Below are 27,892 nucleotides of genomic sequence, written 5' to 3'. Positions count from 1 at the left end.
GGGGAATCTCGCCTCAGGCCAAGCGGGTCCAGGGAATTCAAGGTCTCAAGGACCCAACCAACCTCACCGAGGTCCGTAGCTTCTTAGGCGTATGCAACTACTCCAGGCAGTTCATTGAGGGCTATGCCGACATTGCGCGACCCCTTACAGAACTCCTGAAGAAAGACGCCCCCTTTGTATGGACGGACGTCCACACTGAAGCAGTAAAAATCTTGAAGAAACAATTATGTTCGGCACCTTGCCTCGCGTATCCTAACATAGACAAGACTTTCTATCTTGAAATAGGCTACTCAGCCCATTGTCTGAGCGCTGGTCTCTACCAGGTCTATGATCAGGATAAGCGTGTGGTGGCTTACGCCAGCAAAATGCTCAGCCCTGCGGAGCAAAAGTTCTCGGACTGCGAGAAAGCGCTTTTCGCGGCGGTCTGGGCTGTAACGCATTTTTCCGACTGTGTCAGTGGACAGAAAATAATTATAGAAACATGTCATCAACCTGTCTCCTTCTTGAACAGTCAACGTATACGAGAAGGGGTGGTTACAAACGCACGTATTGCAACATGGCTCATGGCGTTTCAGTCCCACAACATCGAGGTACAATATGCCCAGAACAATAGGGCACTTTTGGGCGCGGGACTTGCAACGTGCACAAGATGCACCCAGGACCCAACGGAGGTTATCAACACTCCCTATGTACCCGTAGCCCTCCTCCCCACGAATCATCATTATTATGATGAAAATGTGTGTCAAGACATGCGCATGGCGTATGTCGACGGATGTTCCTACTCCCACCCAGAACAACGACTGGCAGGTGCTGGCGTGTTGTGGGTTAAGAACGACCCAATTGGACCCCAAGGTTACAAATTGGGCCCCATGACTTCACAATACGCAGAAGTAGCTGCGGTTTTGATTGCTCTTCAATGTGCTGCTAACCATGACGTGCGTGAATTCGTTTTGTGCACAGATTCCAACTATGCACGTTTGAGTTTCACGTGCCATCTACCCGTCTGGAAGCAGAACGACTTTATAACAGCAGCACGCAAACCAGTCAAGCATAAAGACCTTATTATGGCATGCGACCGTTTGGTCATGTCCATGGACATGCAGGTTTACTGGAAGAAGGTCAGAGGTCACTCACGCCTCCCGGGCGCTGACAAAACCTATAACGATCTCGCTGACTCTCTAGCAAAGGAAGCGGCTCTAACGGGTCGTCTCTGGGAATTCCAGGAAGACCAACAAGGCGATATTCCGATCCCTACGATCTCGGTTTTAACGCGTCACCAAGCCGCTACGGCTCGCAAGACTGCAACAGATTCAGATCTTCCAATACCTCCCCCGCGAGCCCGGCGATCAACGTCCGCATCAGTCCTGTCCGAGGATTTAACCTCAGCACAGGCCGCGGACAAGGATATTTCCAGAATGTGTCACATTCTGTCTGATCCCTGTGCACCACCTGTCTCCGCGGACGAAATGGAGGCTTCCTCCGACCTGCGCCAGTTGGTGGCAGTTAAACACCACCTGCATCTGGTCGATGGTCTCCTGGTGTATGTGCCCGATGATTCCCATTCTCCTCGTCTCGTGGTTTCACGGGCACAGAGGGGGATAATGATGTCAATAGCCCATGATCTACCAACAGCAGGCCACAGGGGGGTGAAATCAACTCTGGATCACTTACGACAAGTGGTATTCTGGCCTGAAATGCACAAAGATGTTTCCGACTATGTGAAAGGGTGTTTAACTTGCTGTCAGTTCCAACCCGTTAACCCAAACTTCAGAGCACCACTTCAAAGTAGGGGAGTCACGTTCCCATGGTCACACATTCAGATTGATTGGATGGGCGCGTTTATTCCCTCGTCTAGGGGCTCGAAATACATTCTTAATGTAGTTTGCAACTTCACCAAATGGATAGAATGCTTTCCAGCAAGAAATAACACGGCACAGACAACTGCTCACCTCTTACTCAACCATCTCTTTACAAGATTTGGCCTCCCAGTCTCGATTGACTGCGATAGAGGAACCCATTTTACCGCAGACATAATGAAAGAGATATGGAAGCTGCTGGGAATTAAATGCAAGTTCCATATCAGCTATCACCCTGAGAGCTCGGGATTAGTGGAACGAGCTAATAAAAGTGTAATCACCATCCTAAAAAAGTTCGTAGCAGAAAACCAAAAAGACTGGGACGTCAAACTCCCATTAGTACTAATGGCAATGAGAGCGACGCCCCATACTTCGACAGGAGTATCGCCTTTCGAGTTAATGACTGGGCGACAAATGACTCTCCCACTACACCTACTGTACCAACCGGGAGACCTCAATCTAGCTACGGCATATACCACGCACCAGTACCTAACGGATCTAAACGCACATTTGAAATATGCATTCTCATTTGCGCAAAAACATCTGCAAGCCACCGCAATAGGACGAAAAGCGTACTATGATAAACAGGCATCGACCGACGAACTGCAGAAAGGAGATAAAGTATGGTACTACATCTTCGTCCCGCGAACCCAAACGGGGGAACTTTCAAAGAAATTCCTACCACACTGGTCCGGGCCTTACGAGATAGTCGAAAAGCTTTCTCCTGTTGCCTATAGGATCCTAATAAAAAGAGGACAAAACCAAATACTCAAATGGGTCCATAGAAACCAAATCCGACCCCACAAGCCGCCCAAGAGATTTGAGAAACCAGACGTGCAAGAATCACCGTCTGATTAAAAGAAATTAACCTCTTAATGGGCAGCACAAGTACCCAATTTAATTGCATGAACCACTAAGAAAGCCATTAATCACGTGTGAATAATAGCATTGTGTAGATTAAACAATGGTCTATTATTATTATCTTTTTCTGTGTTTATGTTTAACAATATAACAACCCACTAATCAAAACCGTTTGTGGTCTGTTCCAGGATGGATTACCTGTTATGTGCAATATTGTGCATGATCATAACCACAACAACGGCACAACCACTGTTCAAATCAGGCCCCGACGCGGGAATAGCCTTACGAGAGCAGCAGGGGCTCCTGATAACCAACTGCAAGACCATCACCCAGAAAGTCTACACACAACTCAACGCCACAATGCTGTACCAAAAACATCTTAGCACCGTTGCCCTCAAAAAGAAGTTGGAACCGGAAGGACAAATCTGGATTGAAGACATCTTACAACACGCTAGCGAAGACATCACTCACATGCTAACCCAATTGGAAAAGGTCACAGTAACACGCGAGGACCTCACGGGACACACCGTACACTCTGGCACTCGCGAAGAACAGAAAAAGGGACTTCCCGTCCGGAAAAAGCGCTTTGTAGGGGCTCTACTTACGGTAGCAAATATTTTCGGTACTCTTTTCAATCTCGGAGCAACAAGCATGAATGCAATAAGTATCAAGACCCTGAGAAAACAAGTCGGTGAAATTCAACGTGACCTCCCTGCCCTCAGACAGGCAGTAAACTTTCAGAGCGATCAAATTCACACTGTCGGGGCAACGCTTAGAGACACCATAATCTTACTAAACTCTCAGTCTGACCTCCTGAATAAGACCGCCCGTGGCATGCTAGCAAACCAAAAACTATTGGGAGTCGACATGGCGCACTCCAGCATAACCAGCATGCTTATGACTGATTTCCTTAGAGAGGTTAGCTCGTCCATAGACTCCCTAGCTATAGGAAGAATTCCTCCTTACCTCACCCCTCTATCCTTGGTGAAAAGAATTATCGAGAAAAGCACCGGAGAAAAACCAAGTGATCTCCAAGGCCACCTTGCCTACTCTTTGGGTGGTGCAATCACCTTGTCAGTAGACCCCCAGAGAGGAGAGCTTGTGTTTCTCCTCACACTCCCCGTAATCGACGAAAAAAACATCTATCGCATGAAGGATGTAGTCAACGTTGGTTCCTGGGAAGGGGACACCCACGTCAGGATCATGACGCCACCAGTGGTGGCATATCATGACACAAGTCCAGGCCTATACCTGGCACCCAATCTGAATCTGTGCACTTTGACAAAAGAAGCCCACTACCTCTGTCCCTCAAAACCATTCATATCCGACTCAACTAACGGGATCTGTGGCCTTCAGTCTATGCCCGACCAGTCAAAATGCCGAGCAGAACTCACCCCAAGGAGCCAAGTCTCCGAAACTCAAGCAGAGATCTTGGGGGACCAGTGGTTAATCCACACCTCCTCTCTAGTGGCCACAGTGCGATATGAACTGCACGACACCTCCACAAAAGTAGATCTCCCGAACCAAACGTTTCTGCTCTATATTCCTGAAAACACTCTGGTTCAAGTAGATGATCTGGTACTGTACCACCTACCAGAGGATATCTACGACTCCGACATAGAAATGTCGGATTTCTTTCAAAACCACAAGGTAGTGATTGATCCAGCCACTGACAAATTGGTCCAGACAGGAATCCAAAAGGTTGATCTCACTGCTTTAGACCAAGCCCTTAAAACTACACCGTACGTAAGCACCAGCGTGCTAACTCTCGTGGGCTCCTCATGGTCCACCCCAGACTCCATGCTGTTTGCGCTTCTAATTCTCAGCTACATAGTGGTAATTGCTGTCACCTGCTGGGCCGTGAGACGTTTCGGTACGTTCCGGATAGCCACAAAAAGGTTGGTCGAAAATCAGACCCTCCTCTCCCGTGACAACCGTCTGAAGGCCACCAATGCCAATGTCACTGAGACCTAAACATCACCGATCCATAACAACTAAAGGCCTTGTGTCTTCATATAAAAATAAAAATCCTCTGTATAACTTTCCATTTTAAAAATGCGCAACTCTTCATGTAATCAAGCTTAATGGTTGCGTCTCCAATTGAGTAAAGTTCACCATTAGTCCTCGTGCACCTAGTATTCACACTACCTCAAAGTCACGTGTTTACAGTATAATCTACCTCACATTCTCTCTCTTTCTTTCACTCTATTGAAGCTAGACATGAAGGTTTAGAATGTTCTCTTTGCCATAAACCATATGATCAAAGTGCATGACATTGAATTAAGTGCTGTAGACCTTTTCGGCCGTCCTTGGTTTCGCCAAAATCAGGAAAGGAAACTTTCATGAGTTTGCCGATGGGGGATTTGTAGTAAACATGCCCTCAAATATCTCCACTCATCTGAGTGGACTGGACCTCTGTCCATATGCGTATAAGGACATCGTCCAGGGACCAATGTTTCACTGCGCAGGACACCACACCCGGAGAGATGAGGCAACTCTCCGTCTAAAGTTAAAAACACATTCACCAACATATTTGGAATTAGCGGACCCATCATTTTGGTGATGGATTGGCTGGAAGTCGCCTGTAGGTCTGAGGCAGATAGAGGAGCCAGGGCCTCAGCTGTACCCAAAGGCCTCGTAATATCTGACCTCTGATCCCGCACATTTACAGCAACGTTATTTGGAAAAGAGCTGACTCTTCTCCCTTTCTCTGACAAATTGACCTACTAGCGTCCACTAGTCTGGTCAACAGGAGACCAATGCTTCAAAGAGGGTGATGAATAACACCAGGTGCGGAGACTCACACAACAAGGAACTCTGTCCCTCTGCAAAATCTACATGGGAAAGTAAAGATACAACCACATCAAAGGGATTACTTGTGATTTCACCCTGGGAACTCTAGAATACAGGAATTCTCAACCTATTAAAATATAGTGTACTGTAATCTACTGTTTAACTACCTCCACTCCTCTCATACCATATCTCTTTCTGTCTTCCCCCCCCACTCTATATCTGTCCCTCTCACGTGACAGCACCAGTGCATGCGGAAAGGGGGCGGAGCTTACACTGGGCAGGAAGGTTTAACTAGCAATACCCACCACGGGAAAGTTTTTTTTTTATTTGGGTTCACTCCCAAGCAGTGTTTTACTTGTTTTGTGTAAAGTTTGAACCAATTATTATTTTAAGTTTTAAACCTACCTCACCGAGGCAGTGTATTTCGTTACTTTTTGTTGTTTGCTTCGATTTATGCTAGTAATAGCAATTTGGGATTGCAGAAGAAATCATTTGAAATCAACCAGACCAAGGGCACTCGTTGACTTACACTCCAAGACTCTGACGAGAGTTAATGAAGAAAGGTAAAGCTAGTAGCCTCTGTGTTTTTGTTTCAATCCAATCGAACTGACTTTGATAACACCAAACTTGAAGCTCAAGGAGAGCCATCGGGGGAGACGCGCGCGCCGACACTTCAATCAGTCTAAGGCATTTGCTAGCCTGGATCAGAACCGTGACATCTGTTCTAAACTAGGAAAAGTGACATTTGCCTTGCCGGAGAAGGAAAGGAGAAAAAGTGACATTGCTGTGCTAGCGAAGTTGCCCACGCCCGGTGAAGAGGCTTTGACCGCTGAAGAGAGTTGCTTTGCGAGCGAAAAGGGAAAGTGACATTTTGCTATTGCGAGCGAAAAGGCTCTGTCCGCCGAAGACCACACGGAGAAGTTTTGAACCACAGAGGAGAACCAGAGACGCACCATATTGCCAAACTCATTACCACACCACGTCTAAAGGTCTGTGTGCTTTGATTTAATGTGGTTTTGGCCAAAGAGAACGAGTCCATGACATCTGTGATTCTGTATATCTCTCTCTCCTCTTTCAATACCAAGTTATACACGACCTGTTGTTTTAAAGTAAATTTCATTTGTATCAGTCTCGATATAATAAACAGAATTGGTTGGAAATCAATGGTTATATGATTGTGTTACTGTACTAATGTTTGATATAAGCAAGCGACACTGCAAATGATCAAAGAACTAGGTATTAATCTTGCCTGGCCACACCAGAAGACGTTGTGTATTTGTAACCATTATCAATTCATTCTTAGTGGTTATAAATATCATAATTAATCAGGCATAATTGCTACACTATTTAGCATGTCTTCTGTTTCTCACCCGTTTCTTAAAGATGGAGTGCCTGCATGATTCTTTTCCACCCTAAAACATGATCATCAGGTCTTAGTGTTATATAAGGAGGATGAAGTTTTTCAAAAAGAAATGTACAGTATTTGTTAAAATGACGTTTTTATGTGGGCACCCCCACAAGTTCATTAGGTATGCCTGGTTTGCCTGGTGGGTGGTGATGGGTGGTGATCCACCTGAACTTAAGCCGCACCCACAGCTGTAGTTGTATGATAAGGGGGAGGGGTTAGGGGAGGGGCTGATAATGTGATGTCACTATATTGCTGTTCATTTCATTGGCACGTTTGACTGTCAAGGATTCAGCCTCCAGGAAGAAACCCTAAATACAAAGGGAATACATCATTGCACATAAAAACGACTCCAGGGTGTCTGAAGAAGTAGTCACCTCATAGACACATGAAAAACTGGAAAAAGATGTGCAGCGATGAGTGAGACAGACGAAGAGAATGACAAAGGATGAGTGACAGACAAAACAAAGACATCACTCATGTAGCCTAACATAACCAACACACACACACACACACACACACACGCACACGCACACGCACACGCACACACACACACAAACCCTTTACCCTGATCCATGCAAATACAATTTTAATATGAAAGAAAGTTAATAAATACAGTGAAATAAGTGGATGGTACAGTACATGGGCATGAATGACAAATGTATGTACGCACACAGACAAATACGCACATGCTAAACCTGGCCTGCTTAATCGGCATTTGAACACAGTTACACAATCATCCCCTTCTCTGCTGCAGGTACCTGTAGGCTCCACTGTCTGTCTGTCTGTCTGTCTGTCTGTCTGTCTGTTTGGCTGTCTGTCTGTTTGTCTGTCTGTCTGTCTACCCTGCGCCTTGCAGCTGGGTCGTGTAAATCAAGTTGAAACATAGCTGTGTGTGTGTGTGTGTGTGTGTGTGTGTGTGTGTGTGTGTGTGTGTGTGTGTGTGTGTGTGTGTGTGTGTGTGTGTGTGTGTGTGTGTGTGTGTGTGTGGGGCCTACTGGCCCTTGCCAAAAAATGTGTCCCAACCAGCCTTCCACCTCCTATATATCTGCCTATAGGGGCAAGAGCCAGAGGGCTCAAAGGGGAGTTCGGGTGCGTGTACATGTGTGTGCTTGCGTGCGTGCATGCGTGCGTGTGTGCGTGTGTAGTGTACGTGAGGGATTAAGTGTGGTCCTGTCTGTCAGGGTCATGTGGGTTAAAGGAACATATCGCAGACACTTATCTCCAGTAGCTCAGAGCAACGTTTATGAGAGGAGAATGGAGCACTGGAGGGAATGCGAAAGAAAGAAGAAAGAAAGAAAGAAAGAAAGAAAGAAAGAAAGAAAGAAAGAAAGAAAGAAAGAAAGAAAGAAAGAAAGAAAGAAAGAGCTCCTGTTTGACTGGTTTGCCCGCAAACTTTGGCAGTCTTAGCTAATTGGAATGGGATTTGAACAATCGGACGGACGGAGGCAGAAACATAAGTCTCCACCAAGCCGGACAACAAAGAGAGAGCGGTAGGGAGGGAGGGGGAGATAGAGAGAGAGAGAGAGAGAGAGAGAGAGAGAGAGAGAGAGAGAGAGAGAGAGAGAGAGAGAGACACAGAGAGAGAGAGAGACAGAGAGAGAGAGAGAGACACACACAGAGAGAGAGAGAGACAGAGAGAGTGAGATAGAGACAGAGAGAGAGAGAGAGAGACAGAGAGAGAGAGAGAGACAGAGAGAGTGAGATAGAGACAGAGAGAGAGAGAGAGAGACAGAGAGAGAGAGAGAGACAGAGAGAGAGAGAGAGAGAGAGGGAGACAGAGAGACAGAGAGACAGAGAGAGAGAGCGAGAGAGAGAGACAGAGAAAGAGCGTGAGGTCACCTTCCTGCAGCCCACACCAAGAGGTGTGTGCAATTTGCGTGCGTGTCCAATAATGTATGTGTTTAGTGCAGTAGTGCATACCTCTCTCTCTCTCTCTCTTACACAAAATTAATGTGAACACTTGTTTCCCAAGTGCTTGGTGTGTGCGTGTGTGGGTGGCGAGTGCATGCATGCATGCATGCGTGCGTGCGTGCGTGCGTGCATGCGTGCGTGCGCTTCAGCATGTCCTGTGTCCTGTAGTCTCACTCCGTACTCAGCAGATAATTCTTAAGCTGTATTGCATCACTGGACCTCTATTATGTAAAGCACTGGTACACCATTCACATACCATGTTTGATCAGTAGTAACACTGTCCGCAGTTATGCAAATCAATTCATCCTACTATGAGCTGTACCCTTCTGCAAATCAATTCATCCTACTATGAGCTGTACCCTTCTGCAAATCAATTCATCCTACTATGAGCTGTACCCTTCTGCAAATCAATTCATCCTACTATGAGCTGTACCCTTCAGCAAATCAATTCATCCTACTATGAGCTGTACCCTTCTGCAAATCAATTCATTCAATTCAAGGTGTAAAAATGGATATAAAAAAAAAAAAAGCCTTTCGTGTTGTTAAAATTATATTTCCAACCCATTAGCCAGGTGGGAGTTACCAGACCTTTAGTGAGGGCTTTCACCTGAGGAACTTCAACTGATGCATGACGCATTATTAGTGACTTCGTTCCACATGCAGGGTCTTCAGTAATCTTTACCAGCCAGAAGGGCAAAGGCTACATGAGAAGGCATCCGACATTCTCAACCTGTCAGGCCAATCAAGGAAGTTGACAAAAAGTTAGATTGTAGCATGCCTGCCGCTCTGTGTGTGTGTGTGTGTGTGTGTGTGTGTGTGTGTGTGTGTGTGTGTGTGTGTGTGTGTGTGTGTGTGTGTGTGTGTGTGTGTGTGTGTGTGTCAGAAAGACAGACAGACAGAGAAGTTGTTAGAGCAGAGTGTGACAAGCTTGCCATACTGGTCAGGTTTATACTTAGTGCAGACAAGGCCTAACTGTTGCTTTTCACACGTTAATTAGTAGTCTTACATGTTTCTGTCTGTCTGTCAGATTATCTCTTACATTTTGTCTGTTCTTTTCTCTTTTCTCTCCCTTTATCTCCATTGTAACATGTCATCTCTCTCTCTCTCTCTCTCTCTCTCTAGCTGATAAGGGCATGGCTGGAACTTCTCACCCCTCTTGTCTCCTTTCCTCTTCCTCACAGCCAAATGCCACCACACTTCACCACCAACTCCTATCTCGCCACATCCACAAAATGGCTGCCTTGTTATTTCCCAGATACTATAGTGTGATATATTGGCCCTGCGAGGTGTCAGCTGGCAGCGCGACATGTAAGAAAGGACCAGTGAATAAAGAGAAGGCAAAAGACTATTTTTTTTCTCACAGCGTGCTGGTATATTTAGACCAGACAACTGCAGCCACGCACCAAACCACCGTGACTCACATTTACTGTATAGGAGGGGACAGTTACACATGCGCGCGCACCCTCACACACACACACACACACACACACACACACACACACACACACACACACACACACACACACACACACACACACACACACACACACACACACACACACACACACACACACACACACACACACACACACACACACACACACACACACACACACACACACACACACACACGCTTTCATGACTCAAGGACACGCAAAAAGAGACATGCAGGCAGGAACATGCGAACATAAACACGCACACGCACAGTAATTAATCTCAGTAGACTGGGAGAAGTTCCACCTCACTGACCAAGTAAGTTTCTCACTACCTGTTTTGGTCAGGCTAGCATGCAGGTGTGTGACTGTGCGTGCAGTACATGTGAAACTATAGTGCACGTGAAAGAGGAACTGTGCGGTATGTGTGTAATAAGGCTGGTGGGGCAGGTGTGGCCGGCCAGCCCGTCGTTGGCAATCGCTCAAAGCTCTTAAGTTGGCACCAGGGAGAATGTCAGAGTTTTTGGGTCACCTAAGTCCAGGCTTTTTCATGGAGACATTTCCATTATAGATGCAGCTGACGTGGCTATATCCACTGCAACTATAGCGGGTCAGTTATGTGAACATCGCTCAGAGCTAATCTGTGACAGGCCGCAGGGACCAAAACATTGGCGGGTGCGAGGACGTGACCCGTGACCTTTTGATCACGGGACACACTCTCAAGCCATGAGTCCCCCGGCTCCACCCTGACCAGCCATGAGTCCACCCTCTGAACCCTGACCAACCATGAGTCCACCCTCTGAACCCTGACCAGCCATGAGTCTCCACCCTGACCAGCCATGAGTCCACCCTCTGAACCCTGACCAGCCATGAGTCTCCACCCTGACCAGCCATGAGTCCACCCTCTGAACCCTGACCAGCCATGAGTCCACCCTCTGAACCCTGACCAGCCATGAGTCCTCCTGCTCCACCCTGATCAGCCATGATGAGTCCACCCTCTCCACCCTGATCAGCCAAACTGCAGGTTTTCATAATCCTGTCCAACACTTCCCTACTTCATTCCAGTATCCTAGTCAACATATATCCTTATATGGTAGTTTAGGAAGAATTATGTTAAAACATATTAAGAGCTTAAGTCACCACCCGAAGATGATGAGCTTTATAGCTTTAAGATGTGCTGACAAACCAAAGGCAAACATTTAGCCAATAATCGTTTATTTAAATTAAATAAAACGTTATCTGATCTGATCTCATCTGATCGTCCGCTGTCTTCGGCAAAGCCAAACCGCACCTGTGGCACTTCAAAGGCGTAAATTAGCTCATTAGCGCTGGCAGAGAAGCTTGGCCCCAGCGGCTACAAACATTACCATTTCACACAGATTCAACCAGGAGCCATAACTAGCTGGCTATAGCCATGTGACTGGTGGCCTGAAAGGACAAACCCCTCTGGTGTGGCGGAGGTGGGGAGCCATGTTGGACTAATTAACCCCGTTCATCTGAAAGAGGATGGGTCTGGGGTGGGTGGGGGTCTCTCTCTCTCTCTCTCTCTCTCTGCCGGCCATGGCGTAGCATGTGTCCATAAACTGACTAGCCTTGACAGATGAGGCCTCACCCCCAATCACAGCCCCGCGTTTTACTGGCAGCCTGCCGTCCGACTTGGCAGACACACACTCACAAGGGGCCTGGTGTGTGTGTGCGTGCGCGTGCATGTGTGCGCGTGTATGTTGTATTGTGTATTGTGTGTTTGTGATTGCACAAGGGAGGGTGGATTATAGATGTTGAACACACACACGCAAATGAGCGCAGGGCCTCGACTGGTCTGCGTGCCGAGTTTGTGTGTGTGTGTGTGTGTGTGTGTGTGTGTGTGTGTGTGTGTGTGTGTGTGTGTGTGTGTGTGTGTGTGTGTGTGTGTGTGTGTGTGCGCGTAGCCAGTGATGTTTTATTGCCCCACTGACACAGTGCATAAAGGATGTGTGTGCCACAGAGCCATTAGTGGTATAATTGCATTACATGGTAAATATCTCTCAAAGGTCAGAATCAGCCCTTGAACATCACCAGCCATCACACAACTTCTCAATTAGCGCAGCACAAGTACCCGTGTTTCTATCCAAGTGTCATTCAGGGAATCATCTATCTGTGAAAGGAGACCATCCATTTTGATGTAGATCGATCTTGAAGTAGCTATGCAGTAAGCTAATCACTTATTGCATATAACTTGTGGGCCGTGCAACTTTGGTTGTGTGTTTGAGTGCGTGTTCAACTTCAGTATCTCTAAAAGCCTGAATTAGGTGTCGTCAAACAGGGAAGGAGAGCGACAGAGGGATGGGGGAAGGTGCCAGCCTGCAGGACACTCCAGTTCAAATATGACTCCCAATATATATCACAGTGTCCACCTCAGGCCAGCCCAGTTATGGCCCAGTTAGGCCTCGGCCCTCAGGCCAGCCCAGTTATGGCCCAGTTAGGCCTCGGCCCTCAGGCCAGCCCAGTTATGGCCCAGTTAGGCCTCGGCCCTCAGGCCAGCCCAGTTATGGCCCAGTTAGGCCTTAATTCTTCGGGCCTGTTGAGAACTGTAGTTTTCACGGCTGCACTAATAACTTTGGGGCCGGCCCGTCTAGAGTTTGACTAGAGTTTGGACAGGTATCAGTTAAAAGGGAGACATCGAAGAGGAAGTACAGGTGGGGACAGATCAACATATGCATGGCCATATATAGACTGACTGATTAGTAAAAATGAACCCTTAACGGTCCATATTTGCACCCTCAGGGTATTTAGCTGTGTTAACCGTCAATTTGCCTTTAGGATGAGTTTCCTGACTAGAATGCTACAGTTGAAATATCCCTTTGTATACTCGCCGAGTGAAATGAACACTTCATGAGAACTTTACTGTGTATTACCTTCAATTTACTGTGTATTACGCCACCGATTTGCAACGTTTGTAGGCTATATACAATATCTCACGCGTCTGGTGAAAATCCCGTTGACAAACCCAAGTACACAAAGCCGGTGGAGACACAACCATATAAGTTAAAGAAACATCCAGGCTGCAGTAGAAGGAGAGTAGAGGAAGCCAAAAGGAGAACGCATGAACGCACAACAAATACACACATATGCCCATACACTTATACATCACACGTACATACACATGGCACACACACACACACACACACACACACACACACACACACACACACACACACCCCAGGCTATTGTTCTCCACATTTAGGTCAGGCTGAAATTGAAAGCTGCGCGTGCGCGCAAACACACACACACACGCATACACACAAACACACACACCATGAGGTTTTCACCTGCAAAGAGGCCAGTTTGGACAAAGTGTCAAAGATTAGACCTGTGTTTTATCTCTGAGAGAGAGAGAGAGGACGGAGAAACAGAAGTGTGTGTGTATGTGCGCGTTCATGTGTGCGTGTGAGTACGTAAATGCATGAGCGTGCGTTCATGTGGGTGTGTGTGCGTCCGTGCACGTGCATGTGTGCACATGAAGGATGTGTTTTCACTCAGTCCTTTAAAGCAGAGGGCAGAGGGTCACTAGAGAATACACACGCACACACACACACAAACACCCCCCCCCCACACACACACACACACACACACACACACAAACCCACACAGCGCTGCCCTTCTCTGTGTGCGCGGTCAAGTGGAAAGGTGGATCTGTGTCAGGTAGCAAGGGTATTTACTGTTACTGAGACAAGCAGACCCACACAACACAAACAACACAACACTACAGAGAGAGAGAGAGAGAGAGAGAGAGGAGTAGTGGTGTTTCAAAGAACTGTGAAGAAAGCATCATGTGCACCTTCCAACCCACGCATATATGCACGCACGCACGCACACACACACGCACGCACGCACGCACGCACGCACGCACGCACGCACGCACGCACAAATGTCGACAGTCAGATACAAACTACAAAGGCACCAGCACGCATGCACACACAGATACACATTTAATATACATGCAGTACCCAGAATGATACAGATGTCGAACACATATAGGAGCAGGAGCAGGAGACGTGCATGCGTGTGCGGTGTGCGCTCAAACGTCAACCCACACGTATACATCGTAGCCTGATCCAGCGGTTCTCAACCTTTCCCGGATCAGCGGCGCCCACTTGAACATCTCAAAGGCGCTCACGCCATGCACGGCCCACCCATGTCACTGCTTAACCCATGTTCGGCGGGTACCCAGTGCGTTAAGTGGTCCGACGGGTGGGCCGTGTGCATACTCCTTCCTGCCAGTGCCAGACGACGTAACTGCTCCTTATAATTAGGGTGGTATGCACAGGATTAATTTCCCCATGGGGATCAATCAAAGTATAGAAATGTATTGATGATCTTAATCTGTTTAAACCTGGCATCCCTATTTTGGATATGCCTATGTCATTATAGATGAAGAATTTCAAAAAAAATGACAAATAAATAAATAAACGAATGAATGAATGAATGAACAGCCGATTTACAAGATGGTATAGATTGGCTAATTTTGCTGCATGACACCATTGTACAACAAAGACAAAAATATGGCTTAGTGGTTCATCTGTATATGGAGAGAGAGAGAGAGAGAGAGAGAGAGAGAGAGAGAGAATGGTGTTGGCTAATAAAGTGGCTAACAAAGGGAAATCCATGCTGAAAATACCATTTCACATGAGGTTCTTTCTTTGGTACTGCTTTGTAAATTGCTGTATTTAAATTCCTGGCATGTGATAACTCTCTGGACCGTGTGTGTGTCTATGTGTGTAGCCTGCTGCCCAGCCATGGTTGATGATGACCCATGCAGCCATTATTGAGTAAATTGAACAGTTATTTTACTGAACACAAAGTATCAGTACAACAGTGTCGGCCACAGTTTGGCCAAAACATTGTAAAATAGCTGTGTTGTGGATCATTTAAACTTGAAAGAATGTTGTTCATCGTGTCCAGCACCTACGTGACCTTCACTTCAGAACATGTCATTATTAGCGCGATGGGCGGTGAGGTTCAGCGGGTTCGCAGAGCCGGTGCGTGAACTTCCTCCAGGAGATAAAGAGATGACTAAGTGACAGTGTTCAAGTCTTCATATCTCAGTGATTAGAGCTATCTGAACTAGACCCACAGGATAGCCACGTACGAGCATGTGTGTGCCCGTGAAAGAGTCTATAGAGCCTATAGAGAGTCCCTGAGAGAGAGTGTGTGTGTGTGTGTGTGTGTGTGTGTGTGTGTGTGTGTGTGTGTGTGTGTGTGTGTGTGAGGTATCAAACAAACACCGTTTGTACGTTCTACGTTTCTAATTACAGGTACTTTGTAAGTGACCGAGGCAGCAGGACACTGGCAGACGTTGAGACGAACCACAGAGCCCCACACACACACACACACACACACACACACACACACACACACACACACACACACACACACACACACACACACACACACACACACACACACACACAGGCCACTCAGAGACGGAGAGACATGAGGAATTTAGGGACACATCGGAGGAGAGGTGGTGACACTTTTCTGTTTTAACGCAGAGTGTAACATTTTGAGGACTTCATGATCACGTGTGGTTTTTGGAGGTGTTTGAACCACTTATCAGTGCCTCTTAATCCAATCAGAATGAAAGCAACTATCTGCACTGTGTATCCCTTTATCTTTATCCATCTAAAGCATCGCCATCAGTTCGTCTTACACTGAGCAGGTACACACCAGAGAGAGAGAGAGAGAACGAGATTGCGTGTGCGTGTGAGAGAACGAGATTGCGTGTGCGTGCGTGAGAGAGAGAGAGAGTGAGCGTGTGCGTGTGTGTGTGCGTGTGTGTGTGTGTGTGTGTGTGTGTCCGTCCCAGCACTGGGGAGCGGGGGACCACAGGTGCTGGGGTGAATCCGATGGACATCAGTAATTTATCATTCATACACCAGTGACGGCCAGCCAGGGCAAAATATGGCACAGTAAACACAATCCATACATCATCCACACACACACACACACACACACACAAATGCAGGTAAATGCATAATAAAAACACACGTACATATCTTAGACAGATGCTTTTATAGGAGTATGATAAAGACATGCTTGACCATATCTGTATTTGTCTTACTCAAATTCTTTCTTTCTTTCTTTCCTCTCTCTCTCTCTCTCTCTCTCTCTCTCTCTCTCTCTCCTATTCTCCTCCTGAAAGCTCTACCAGCTGATCTCCAGTGTTTACATTAGATTAGCGTAGAGAGAGAGGGGCTAGTGGGCGATACTGAAGCCAGCTGCTTTCCACTCGGTGGCAGTAAACGTTCGTTCGTTCGTTCGTTCGTGCGTGCGTGCGTGCGTTCGTGCGTGCGTGCGTGCGTGCGTGCGTGCGTGCGTGCGTGCGTGCGTGCATTTGTCAGAGTGTTTGTCAGAGTGTTGGAGAGAGTAATACGTTTGATATTAACCATACAAAGGCATCTGGGACAGATCACACTGTGAGCTATAGATCTGCTAGAGGTCAAAATAACAAATATAATGAATAGCATAACGAGGGGCTTCAAGGGCAATACGCTCTCCTTCCCATGTCCGAAAATGTCACGGTTCTGAAAGGCTTTCCACTCGGTGGCAGTAAACGTTCGTTCGTGCGTGCGTGCGTGCGTGCGTGCGTGCGTGCGTGCGTGCGTGCGTGCGTGCGTGCGTGCGTGCGTGCGTGCGTGCGTGCCTTTCCGAAGACCAGTTCGGAAGGAGTCGGAAGGAGTTTGGAGCGCGTTTTAGTATAGACCCGTGAGGGACACTGGTCAAAGTGTAAAAGGTTGGATTAATATTAGCAGCAGTGTGGCCATTTACTACACATTTACTACCACGTCTGGATATGTGTCTGTTTTTCTGTCTGTCTGTCAGTCAGAGGGTTTATCAGCGTGTCCTTATGGCTCAGGGGTGTCCAGTTGACAGTTGGTGTTACATATCAGTCTATATGCGCTGCAGTGCAAACACACATAGCGTCCACATACCTCCCTGACCCTCCAGGCCTCGCAAACCCTCTGACCTATCTCGGTAAATGACAGACCCCGTCCCACCTATACTGTATAATGCCAAACAAGCACACAGACTGAGTTACGCTGCATGGCCTGCGCTTCCACATTATGCGCGGGCACGCGCACTATAGTGCCACCGACCGCACTCACAAAACGGGTTTTGTGCACACATTTACAGTCACTCACACAAATTACATGTATATAGGTTAAAACATTCTAATGACATTGACGACAACACACACACACACACACACACGCACACACACGTTTTATATGTGCTGTGCGCAGTAAATTCCTCAGTTTTGCACAAGGCGTGTTAAGTGAACACCTTGATTGTGCAGTGTGTGTGGCCAGTGTGAGTCTGGTGTTATGAAATGGTTATGAAAGATGTGGACTCGTGTTTGCACTGACCACAGGGCAAAAAAGTTCAACATGTACAGTCCCATGACTAATATATAAACATACGCGGCACCGTGTGCCCACGCCCACACACACACACACACACACACACACACACACACACACACACACACAGACACACACGCCGTCTCTCTGTCTGTCTATCTCTCTCTCCTCTCACACGCGGCCGTCCCAAGGTACATATCTACCCTCCCTGACTGCACATAAGGACACGACCCTTTAGAAACTTTCCACAGATGGTGGGTAGGTATACAGTATGTAAGTCCTGTACACCCTGTCTCTGTGACCGGCCTGATATCTGACCACGTCTATTACTGTACGGTCCATCCAGCTGCCTGCCGCTTCGCAGCTAGGCCATGTTTGGGGGGTCATTCGACACCCCGCCTGTCATTTCTACACGACTTCATCCTCAGACGGGACTCACAATGACGGTGCACTTTGACACACTGAGAGACGCCCTGAGCATGCATTCATATACGTATAAGGAAACGGGCATGTATACGATACGGTCTAATTACCGTTAAATTTCCACTCCAGGATTTAACAACACAAACCGCATAGCGTCCCAATTCTTGGGGGTAACTTTCGGTGAATATATATAGGTGATCTACAAGCTCATAAGGTGTAGCAACGCCTTGCGTTGTGAGCATATATATCGATCATAACATATAGTATAGTATAGTATAGTATAGGACAACTTGGAATCAGGTCAACTAATAGGTGATTAAAAGAGTACACCCGCACAGTCACCTTTGGGCCTTGTTAGGACTGAATGGGACACCATGTCATTTTGTTTTACAGCATAATAAGAGATTAGGAGCACATACATGAAGCATAAAGAGCCATACATTATCTGCCATGCACAGTCCAAAGGGTAAGAGGGTAAGAATGCATGGTGGCCAGCCACGCCACTGGGCACTGGGCCCACGCAGGCTGCCTGGGAGCTGACGCTACAGCTGGAAGTGAAACTATAGAATGAGAGCTCATGTCAGGCTCCTCGTACAACAACAACGCTACGAGGAACTGTACTGTCGGTTTACACTTTGGGTCATTTATATTTGATTAGCCGACGAGGTTCCCACCCAGAAAACACTCTCAGGTGGAGCCGCGGCATGCGCTTCTGTTCCTATAGAGTACAACAACAGGATACAAAACACGTGTGCGCGCGCGCGCACACACACACACACACACACACGCACACACATACATACACACACACATACATACGCACACACACACACACACACACGCACACACACGTGTACACACACACACACACACACACACACACACACACACACACACACACACACACACACACACACACACACACACACACACACACAGGACGGCTGATACATTCTAGTTAATTTGGCTTAGTGGTTCTCAAACATCAAACAAACGATGGATATCTGGCCGCGGACCTCCATGTTGTGCCAGAGATCCCCATAAAAGACCATTGATTTGTCTTAAATGGTTTGACAATAGAATATCTAAAAGCTCACAGCCACGGTGCATCATAATATGAGATATTTTTGTCTAATAATAATAATAATAATAAGTCTTAGTTGTCTAAACTGTTCCTCAATTTACTGGGGACCCCCTGGCTGGAACCACACCCCCTTTTCACGCTGAGGGGAAGCCGCTGTGGGCCGAAACGACTGTGTGTTCCGCTGCTGGCGGTGAACCTGTAAACAAGAGATCCTAAATGGATCAAAGCGAGTGCTGCTATTCCTTCATTTCTATAGACCATTTCTGCCAGAACCGTGCGCACCATATACACACAGACTGTTTATTACTCGTCTGAGTGCTTGCTTCTCTCAAGACCCCCTGGAAACCCTGGAAAACCATACATGGACAAGACTGGATCATCACCTAGATCTGTATATATGGAGCCGGCCAGCAACTCTACATCTGACCTCAAACCATATATACTGACCTGTTCTGACATTCCATATGTTGATCCTTACCCACAACAAACACACAGGTTACATCACGGGTCAAGTCATGGGTTAAATATATCTGGATTTCACTTCCTCCTGCCTTTTTGCCCTTTCTCTCTCTCTCTCTCTCTCTCTCTCTCCATTGATGGAGGACTACACGTTGGTCGACGGTGATGTCAAATACATGAAACATATGATATACTGTCATTATTAGTTGGATTTGAATTTAATTTAATCTTCACATGCATGCATGTCTTGCCCTTACCCTCCAAGACACTGTTGGCAAACGGACAAACCGGTTTAAACCGGTCATGCCACTGTGTGTGTATGTGTGTGCGTGTGTGTGCATGTGCGTGTGTGTGCATGTGCGTGTGCGCGGGTGTGTGTGTGTGAGTGTGTGTGTGTGTGTGTGTGTTAGGGCGGGGGGGAAAGAAGGGAATAAGAGTGAAAGATATGAATGGTGCGAATGGGTTAAAATACTGGGCAGAGAAGGGAGAGATAGTGTGTGCGTCTGGGGCTGTATGCTTCTGTGTGTGCAGCCCCTGTCCATACAGCACGCATACACCCCCCCACACACACACACACACACACACACACACACACACACAGGGGTCTATGACACCCGTCTCATCAAACAGTTGGATGTCTGCCAAGTTCATCTGTTAATGGACAGCCACCGCCAGGACTCACACGTGTGTGCACTGTGCAGGCGCGCACACACACACACACACACACACACACACACACACACACACACACACAGCTCTCCTCTCCTCTCTCTCTCTCTCTCTGCCCATCTCCCATTCAGCCTCAATCGCTCCATCATCACTTCTCTCTCAAGCTGCTCCCTCTCTCTCTCTCTCTCTCTCCCTCTCTCTCTCTCTCTCTCTCTCTCTCTCTCTCGCTTTCCCTTTATTTATTTCACCTTTATTCACTCCCCCCCCTCTCTCTCTCTCTCTCTCTCTCTCTCTCTCTCTCAACCCCTATCCCTCTACGCCTCTAGGGCACTCCCGCATGCCCTCTTCTCTTCTGTTCTCTACCCATCCCCCCATATCTGAACACCTCTCTCTCTCTCTCTCTCTCTCTCTCTCTCTCTCTCTCTCTCTCTCTACGTGGCTTTCAAAGGAAACAGGCCTGCATTTCCCTTGCATGGCAAAGATAAACATGCAAGTGTCTGCACGTGTGTTCCTTTGTGTTGTGTGTACATGTGACACACCTCAAATGCAGAAAACACACACACACACACACACACACACACACACACACACACACCAAGCAACCTGACGAACAAGCAAGACAAAACATGTTGAGTCACAAATCAAACAAAGAACAAAAGAAAGATATTCTCCATCAAAACACACAAGCAAGACAGAGAGAGTCACAGAGAGAAAAAGTTAGACAGAGAAAAGAGAGAGAGGGGGGGGGGGATCAGAGAAATAGTGAGACAGAGACTTAGAGAGATCAGTCTTTCAGCGCTACGTGACGTCACATCATTTGGAGCGACGCCCACCCGGAAGGGTTAACTGCCACTTCCAGACCAGAGAGGCCAATGCGTTCCTCCATTTCATTATTTCACTTTTGCGCCGACGAAAATTAAAGCCTGGTACCGAGGCTATAGGTGACGTAGTTGAGCCATCAGGCTCATCGCTAGAGTACAGTAAATCATTTAAAAAAGGGCAGTGATGTGAAATGGTCGAGCTTTGAATATGATTATATCATATTAAAATAATATGATCAGCAACAGCCCCTTTTTCTAACAAGAGATGTGCAATAATGTCACACTGTGACATCAATTTGCAATCATTATCTTTTACAGCCGTTTACGTGTTTAGGTGGGATTGCCAGAGACAGTGGACTCCAAGTGAAAGATCTGTCCGAAGCAGAGTGTCTTATATACACGACAGATGATGATTATCTTACATCACTGGGAACTTTATAACGCAGTGGAGAGAAATGGTTTCAAACAAGCTTTGGAATTCATAGTCTTCTGCCACACAGGTCCGGGAACCACACCGATGTGATGACAGCGTATTGATTGTGATTGAGGACAGAGTGACATATATGTCAAACATTCACACACTCGCACCATGCAAGGTTTGCAGTAAATTGTACAGTCAAGTGAACAGGGTTTTTTTTCCTGCCTCTCTTTCCCTGCATTTGACCACACGCACAGTCCACATTTCTGGAGGAATGTGGATGCAGATGCACACCCAGCCACCGACACACGCAGACACGTTTTATGGGCGCTTATTGCACAGCTGCAAGTGCACATGCAAAAATGTGCACACACGCGCACGCACGCACACACGCAGACACAACTTTAGGGCCAATATTTTATATACCAGCAGACACACCTGTCCAAAAAGACAGCTTAAAATTGTATACTCCACACATGCATACGTACACGTACCAATAAAGGCTCTCATGAAATTCAACACATAATCACTCACACACACACACACACACACACACACACACACCAAATGAAATAAGGCCTTCAGACCATTTTAGTGATACTTTTAGCCATTTTGTGGGGATAAATTATCCATTAGATTTTATCATATCGTGGCGGAGCAATTACATCAAGAAAATGATAGTGCATACGGGATCAATTATGCATGCCCTTGGCCATAGACCAGGCATGGGGCAAAGGAAGAGGGCATGAGTACACACACACGCACGCACGCACGCACGCACGCACACACACACACACACACACACACACACACACACACACACACACACACACACACACACACACACACACACACACACACACACACACACACACACACACACACACACACACACACACACACACACACAGATCTCATAGATGTGGTCCATCAGTTCATCTTACTACCTAAAAAGTTCATACACTCAATAATTTAGCTGTGTTCTGGATACAGTTTCCCAGCTGAATATTAACAACTTTGAAGTGTGCAACTGCAGCCAGAGGTATACAGTGCCATGCATGTGCGTGCGTGTGTATGCACCCGCGTGCGTGCGTGCGTATGTGTCTAGAAAAGACCTCAGGAAACAGGCGTACCGAGTCCCACCCTGAAGGAGAGCAGCCTGCCCCACCACCGAAAGCCTCCCAAACACCAAAACACACACACACACAAACACACACACACACACACACACACACTTCTCCTGTCCATTACACAGAATTCGCTCATATCGTTGCTCAGTTTCACAACGATTAAGAATTCCGTTTCATCGCAATGTAGGGGGATGGGTGGGGGGGGTGCAGAGCAAATGAAAAGCTCGACGGTAACATTTGCAGAACAGAAATATGAATCCTTTGTTCCTCATCCTCTGGTTGTTTGTTGTTCTTTACTCATGTCATATTAATGAACCTTCCTATGCATGCAATAGATGGAGACAAATTCACTTCTCTTTCACGGTCTGACCTGTTCTGGTCCAAAGATGTTTTTCTCTGTCTGTTAGTGTGCGTGTGCATGTGCTCTGTCTGTTAGTGTGCGTGTGCATGTGCTTGCATACATGCCCATCTGTCTGTCCGTCCTTGTGTTTTCCATCGGTCCATCCATCAGTCTCAGCACATCTCACTACTGTGCATGCGTGCGTGCGTGCATGCGTGTTGTGTGTGTGTGCGGGCGTTCGTTCGTTCGAGCGTGCATGTGTGCGAGCGCATGGCTGCCATTGGTTTCCAGTTAATTACTCCACTATTTGTTTACAGATTAGAATCAAATCACGGCTTCCAAAATGGCGAGAGACAGAGAAGAGAAAGGCGCTTCCTTAAGGAGAGAGAGAGAGAGAGGGAGAGAGAGAGAGAGAGAGAGAGAGAGAGAGAGAGAGAGAGAGAGAAAGAGAGAGACAGACAGACAGAGAGACCGGGAGAAAGGTGGGGGGGGGGGCTATCGTTTGCATGTGGTTGATGTGTACCTGTGCTTGTGCGTGCATACGTGCGTGCATGTGTGTGTGTATGTGTGCGTTGTGCGCACGGAAATATATTAGCATCTGCAAGTGTACATTAAGTGTTTGTCTGCGCATGTGTTTACATTCATGTGGGGGTTGGGTTGCGGGGGATGGGCAGGTAAAAAGAAGTGTAGTTTGACATTGGACAGACAGACATCATTTCACCACCTTACCAAACCAATCAACACATACAACACAGAGGCAGATGGTGTGTGTGTGTGTGTGTGTGTGTGTGTGTGTGTGTGTGTGTGTGTGTGTGTGTGTGTGTGTGTGTGTGTGTGTGTGTGAGAGAGACAGAGAGAGAGAGAGAGAGATGAGGGACGAGGCGAGTTGTACTGTAAATTAAACACGTCCAATCTGTCTCAACTCAATCTTCATGAGCTGAAAAAAATACTACTTTCATTTTTATCAACCATGCACGCATGCACGCACAGTCGCACACGCACACACACACACACACACACAGACCACCGTCCACCACCATTCTCAAGACACAAACAAGAGATGTACCGCACACACAAGCTGTGCACAACATACAGAAACTGAAACATCGAACGCGAACACACACACACACACACACACACACATGCGCGCCCCTTGACACACAGACTCTGACAAGCGTGTCTGATGCGCACGGCGGATGTGCATGGTAATAGGCCAATCAAAAATGCAAAACAATTGGCAATTACTGTGAGGGCCTAATGGCCATTAGAATTTACAACTAGGTAATGAAGTAAGTCTGCCCACCCCATGCATATTCATAATGCATATTCATAATGCTGTTGGAGCTTTGAAGATTACAGCAGTGCTTAAAATTCAAATGAGGCCCTCCCGCAAATTATCAGCAAGATTCGGTGTTCAGAGTGAGGTGTGTGTGTGCGTGTGTGCGTGTGTACACGTGCATGCGTGCCTGCGTGCGTGCGTGCGTGCGTGCGTGCGTGTGCGTGTGTGTGTGTGTACACGTGCATGCGTGCGTGCGTGCGTGTGCGTGTGCGTGTGTGTGTGTGTGTGTGTGTATTTTTGTAAAGCACTGTAATATGTGGATTCACACTCACAGATGAACATGAATGATTTCTCCCAATTTCAAGTTAAGCAACACTAACAATATATTTGTAAAGATTCCAAAAAAGGAATTGATGGATGTGCAGGATGAATTGTTAGTCAGTCATTTCTGTAGATTAAATGATGATTGTTTCCAATCAAGTTCCACTTATAATACATAAACAATTAGTTATATACTATACACTCAACATGGCGTGCCTTTTGTGTGTGTTCTCTCCTATATGGCAATATTACTCTGGTGTAGTTACAGTGGTGTTGATCCAGACAGGGAACGTGAAACCCCAGGAGCACGAGCGCACACACACACACACACACACACACACACACACACACACACACACACACAGTCAGTGGGTTGGTGCCAATTCAGACCTGGCAGTATCAGTCAGGGGATGTCCTGCAACTTCATTGCCAATTTAGACACAAACACACACACACACACACACACACACACACACACACACACAAGAACATAAACAATCAATGACACTCAGGCACACACACACTCTCTCTCTCTCTGAAGTACGGTGCGTACATATACAAACATACAGCACACACGGAGAGCACGGAACAGCTCATCGGTGAGGCACACGGTGTGTGTGTGTGTGTGTGTGTGTGTGTGTGTGTGTGTGTGTGTGTGTGTGTGTGTGTGTGTGCGCGTGCGTGCGTGTGTGTGCACGTGTATGTGAGTGAGTGTGTGTAGTGGCAGTCTGTAATCCAGTGGCTTATATAAATAAGCTTTGTAGAGTATAAACAGTTTTATGGACAAGCCTTCCACTGACTCCAACATAATAAGAGAGCTGAGACACACAGGAACCCCAATGGCTGAGGAAGGTGGGGTGGTGTGTGCGTGCACGTGTGTGTGTGTGTGTGTGTGTGTGTGTGTGTGTGTGTGTGTGTGTGTGTGTGTTCTCCTCAAGGAGATCCCATCTCCTACAACAGTTAGTACAAACACATTCTCCCCCCTCTTCCTCTCTCTCTCACAAATACAAGCGCGTGCACACACGTCTAACACACACACACACACACAAAAAAATAACACGAGCCACGAGCAGGAGCGCCGGCCAAAAACAGCAGCTTTCCTTTTGCGCCACAAAGGAGCAAATGTAGCGTGCATGTCGAATCATTCACCAACACACAAACACAAGAAGCCAGATCAATAAACAACGCTCCATCACAGGCAGCGTGCACACAGCCCTTCTGACGTCACCACTCGCCTCAGCACTCAAACACACGCTGCTATAACCGGCCAATGCTTATTTGTTCCTGTGGAGCCTGACCTCAATTTATTTCTACATGCACTTTGTTGTATGTTGACGCAAAACTCATTTACAATCGATTCCAAAATATGAATTATGGCCTGTTAGTACAAGGTGATTGTTTGATTTAGTGACTGATTCGATATCTCAATGATTGATTGATTGATTGATTGATTGATTGATTGATTGGAGAAATGTTCAATCAATCAGTCAGGGTACATTTAACAAGCAGGCCCCTATTTAAACTGGAATGTGACGTTGCTCATTACTCGTCCGATGCTTCTCATCGGAGATCACATTTCTAATGACGTTCCTCTCTGTAGCGGTGGATCCTTATCGGCTGTAACTGGTCGTTCTCTTCTCTCTCACGCCAGAGGATGAGTTTACAACAGTTTTGATCAAACCAATCTGCCGTTAGGGTTAGGCGTGTTTTCATCCTTCCACACACAGCAAAATGCAGAGATTCTGACCTGAGATCAGATTCATACGAAGGTTTCCACTGGACACACAATGGTTTGATTAGCCCATTCTGACCTGAGATCAGATTCTAAAAAATGTCAGTCGCTCTTCGATTTTTCAAAAAATAGCAGACCTACAAGCTCGTATCGCGCCACTCGGTGGCGCGATATGAGCTTGTAGATCTGCTATTTTTCAATAGCTAAAGCATAACATGATGCCAACACCAAAATGGGTGCCCGTTCAGAATGGGTTAACCCCGGGGTCGGCAACCTTTTTGACCTGAAGTGCCATGTTTTCATAGTCAGTGCCAGCCATACCAACATTGTTTAATTTGGACACCACCAATGTAATATAATATTTCCAACTGATTTGGATTGTCCAAACGCTATATAACCTTTTCATCTTGGATCAGGATGTAAGATCATTAGACTCAATAAGCTGCCTATATCTCCCAGTCAGAGTTAGGAGTTTGAATGAATGGGATGGCAATTGTATATAATGAATTAAGCTGAATATTTCATTTTAAAAGAAAATAACCTCACACTTGCGATCACTCTCCCCTCTACCAATGTTGGCACCCATGCCAAGCTTGCCTACCCCAACCTACTTGACCACTATAACATCCCTATTCTGGTGAAAACATGAATCAAAAATAGCATATCTACCGTAAACTGTACAAACTAAAAACATGTTGTGCAGTGTGTTGTGAGCTTTTAGATCTAGAGGGTTTAAGTTAACTCTAGTGTATAAAGTGGGTCAGATTTTACTGTGTACCCAGTTAATCTCTGCATGGTGTTCCCTGCTTGTGACACATTATTCCTCTCTGATCAAGCATGTGCACATGGAGAGAACATTTTAAAATGACCAAATTCCTTTTTAAACAGATTGTGGCAAGTAGGGAAGCTGAGAGAGACAGTGTAGGAGAGACAGACAGTAGGGAAGCTGAGAGAGACAGTGTAGGGGAGACAGACAGTAGTGAAGCTGAGAGAGACAGTGTTGGAGAGACAGACAGTAGTGAAGCTGAGAGAGACAGTGTAGGAGAGACAGACAGTAGGGAAGCTGAGAGAGACAGTGTAGGAGAAACAGACAGTAGGGAAGCTGAGAGAGACAGTGTAGGAGAAACAGACAGTAGGGAAGCTCAGAGAGACAGTGTAGGAGAAACAGACAGTAGGGAAGCTGAGAGAGACAGTGTAGGAGAGACAGACAGGCACTAGGAAAGCAGAGAAGGAGATAGTGTAGATGTAGGAGAAACAGACAGGGTTTAACCCCATTTGAATACTGGATCTACAAGATCACAACACGTCACATTGCGACCCGTTATCAGCTTATGGATCTGCTATTTTCTAAAAATCCTAGGAAAACTAATTTTTGGAAAACATTGGAATATTTTTTATAAACATTTTAACAACACAAATCCTGTATGGGGGGGGGGTCCCTGGCAAAAGATATTTCCGCAGCCAAATACAATACAAAAGTTTGCGAACCACTGGTGTAGTTCAGCCAGACAGACATAGGGAAGCAGAGAGGGACCTGGTGTAGCAGAGCCAGAC

At 46.7% G+C, this 27,892-nt stretch overlaps 1 protein-coding gene across 2 annotated transcripts in view; it reads right to left on the bottom strand.

Moving 5' to 3' along the window:
• Positions 1-27,892, bottom strand: part of bcl11aa (BCL11 transcription factor A a) — a 71,696-nt gene that overhangs the window by 31,424 nt on the left and 12,380 nt on the right. Inside the window, exon 1 of one of the 2 annotated variants that reach the window (XM_083775869.1) lies at positions 23,128-23,224. The exons of the other annotated variant lie outside the window; for it this stretch is intronic. Within the exon in view, the coding sequence (XP_083631995.1) occupies positions 23,128-23,170 (43 nt within the window). The 5' untranslated portion in view covers positions 23,171-23,224. Of the gene's footprint in view, positions 1-23,127; positions 23,225-27,892 lie in introns of those variants that run through there. 2 annotated transcript variants of the gene reach the window in all.

The sequence above is a fragment of the Protomyctophum parallelum genome (genome assembly GCF_964188405.1).
Source record: "Protomyctophum parallelum genome assembly, chromosome: 10".
NCBI classification, from domain to species: Eukaryota; Metazoa; Chordata; class Actinopteri; order Myctophiformes; family Myctophidae; genus Protomyctophum; species Protomyctophum parallelum.
This window is presented reverse-complemented; position numbering and strand designations above follow the sequence as displayed.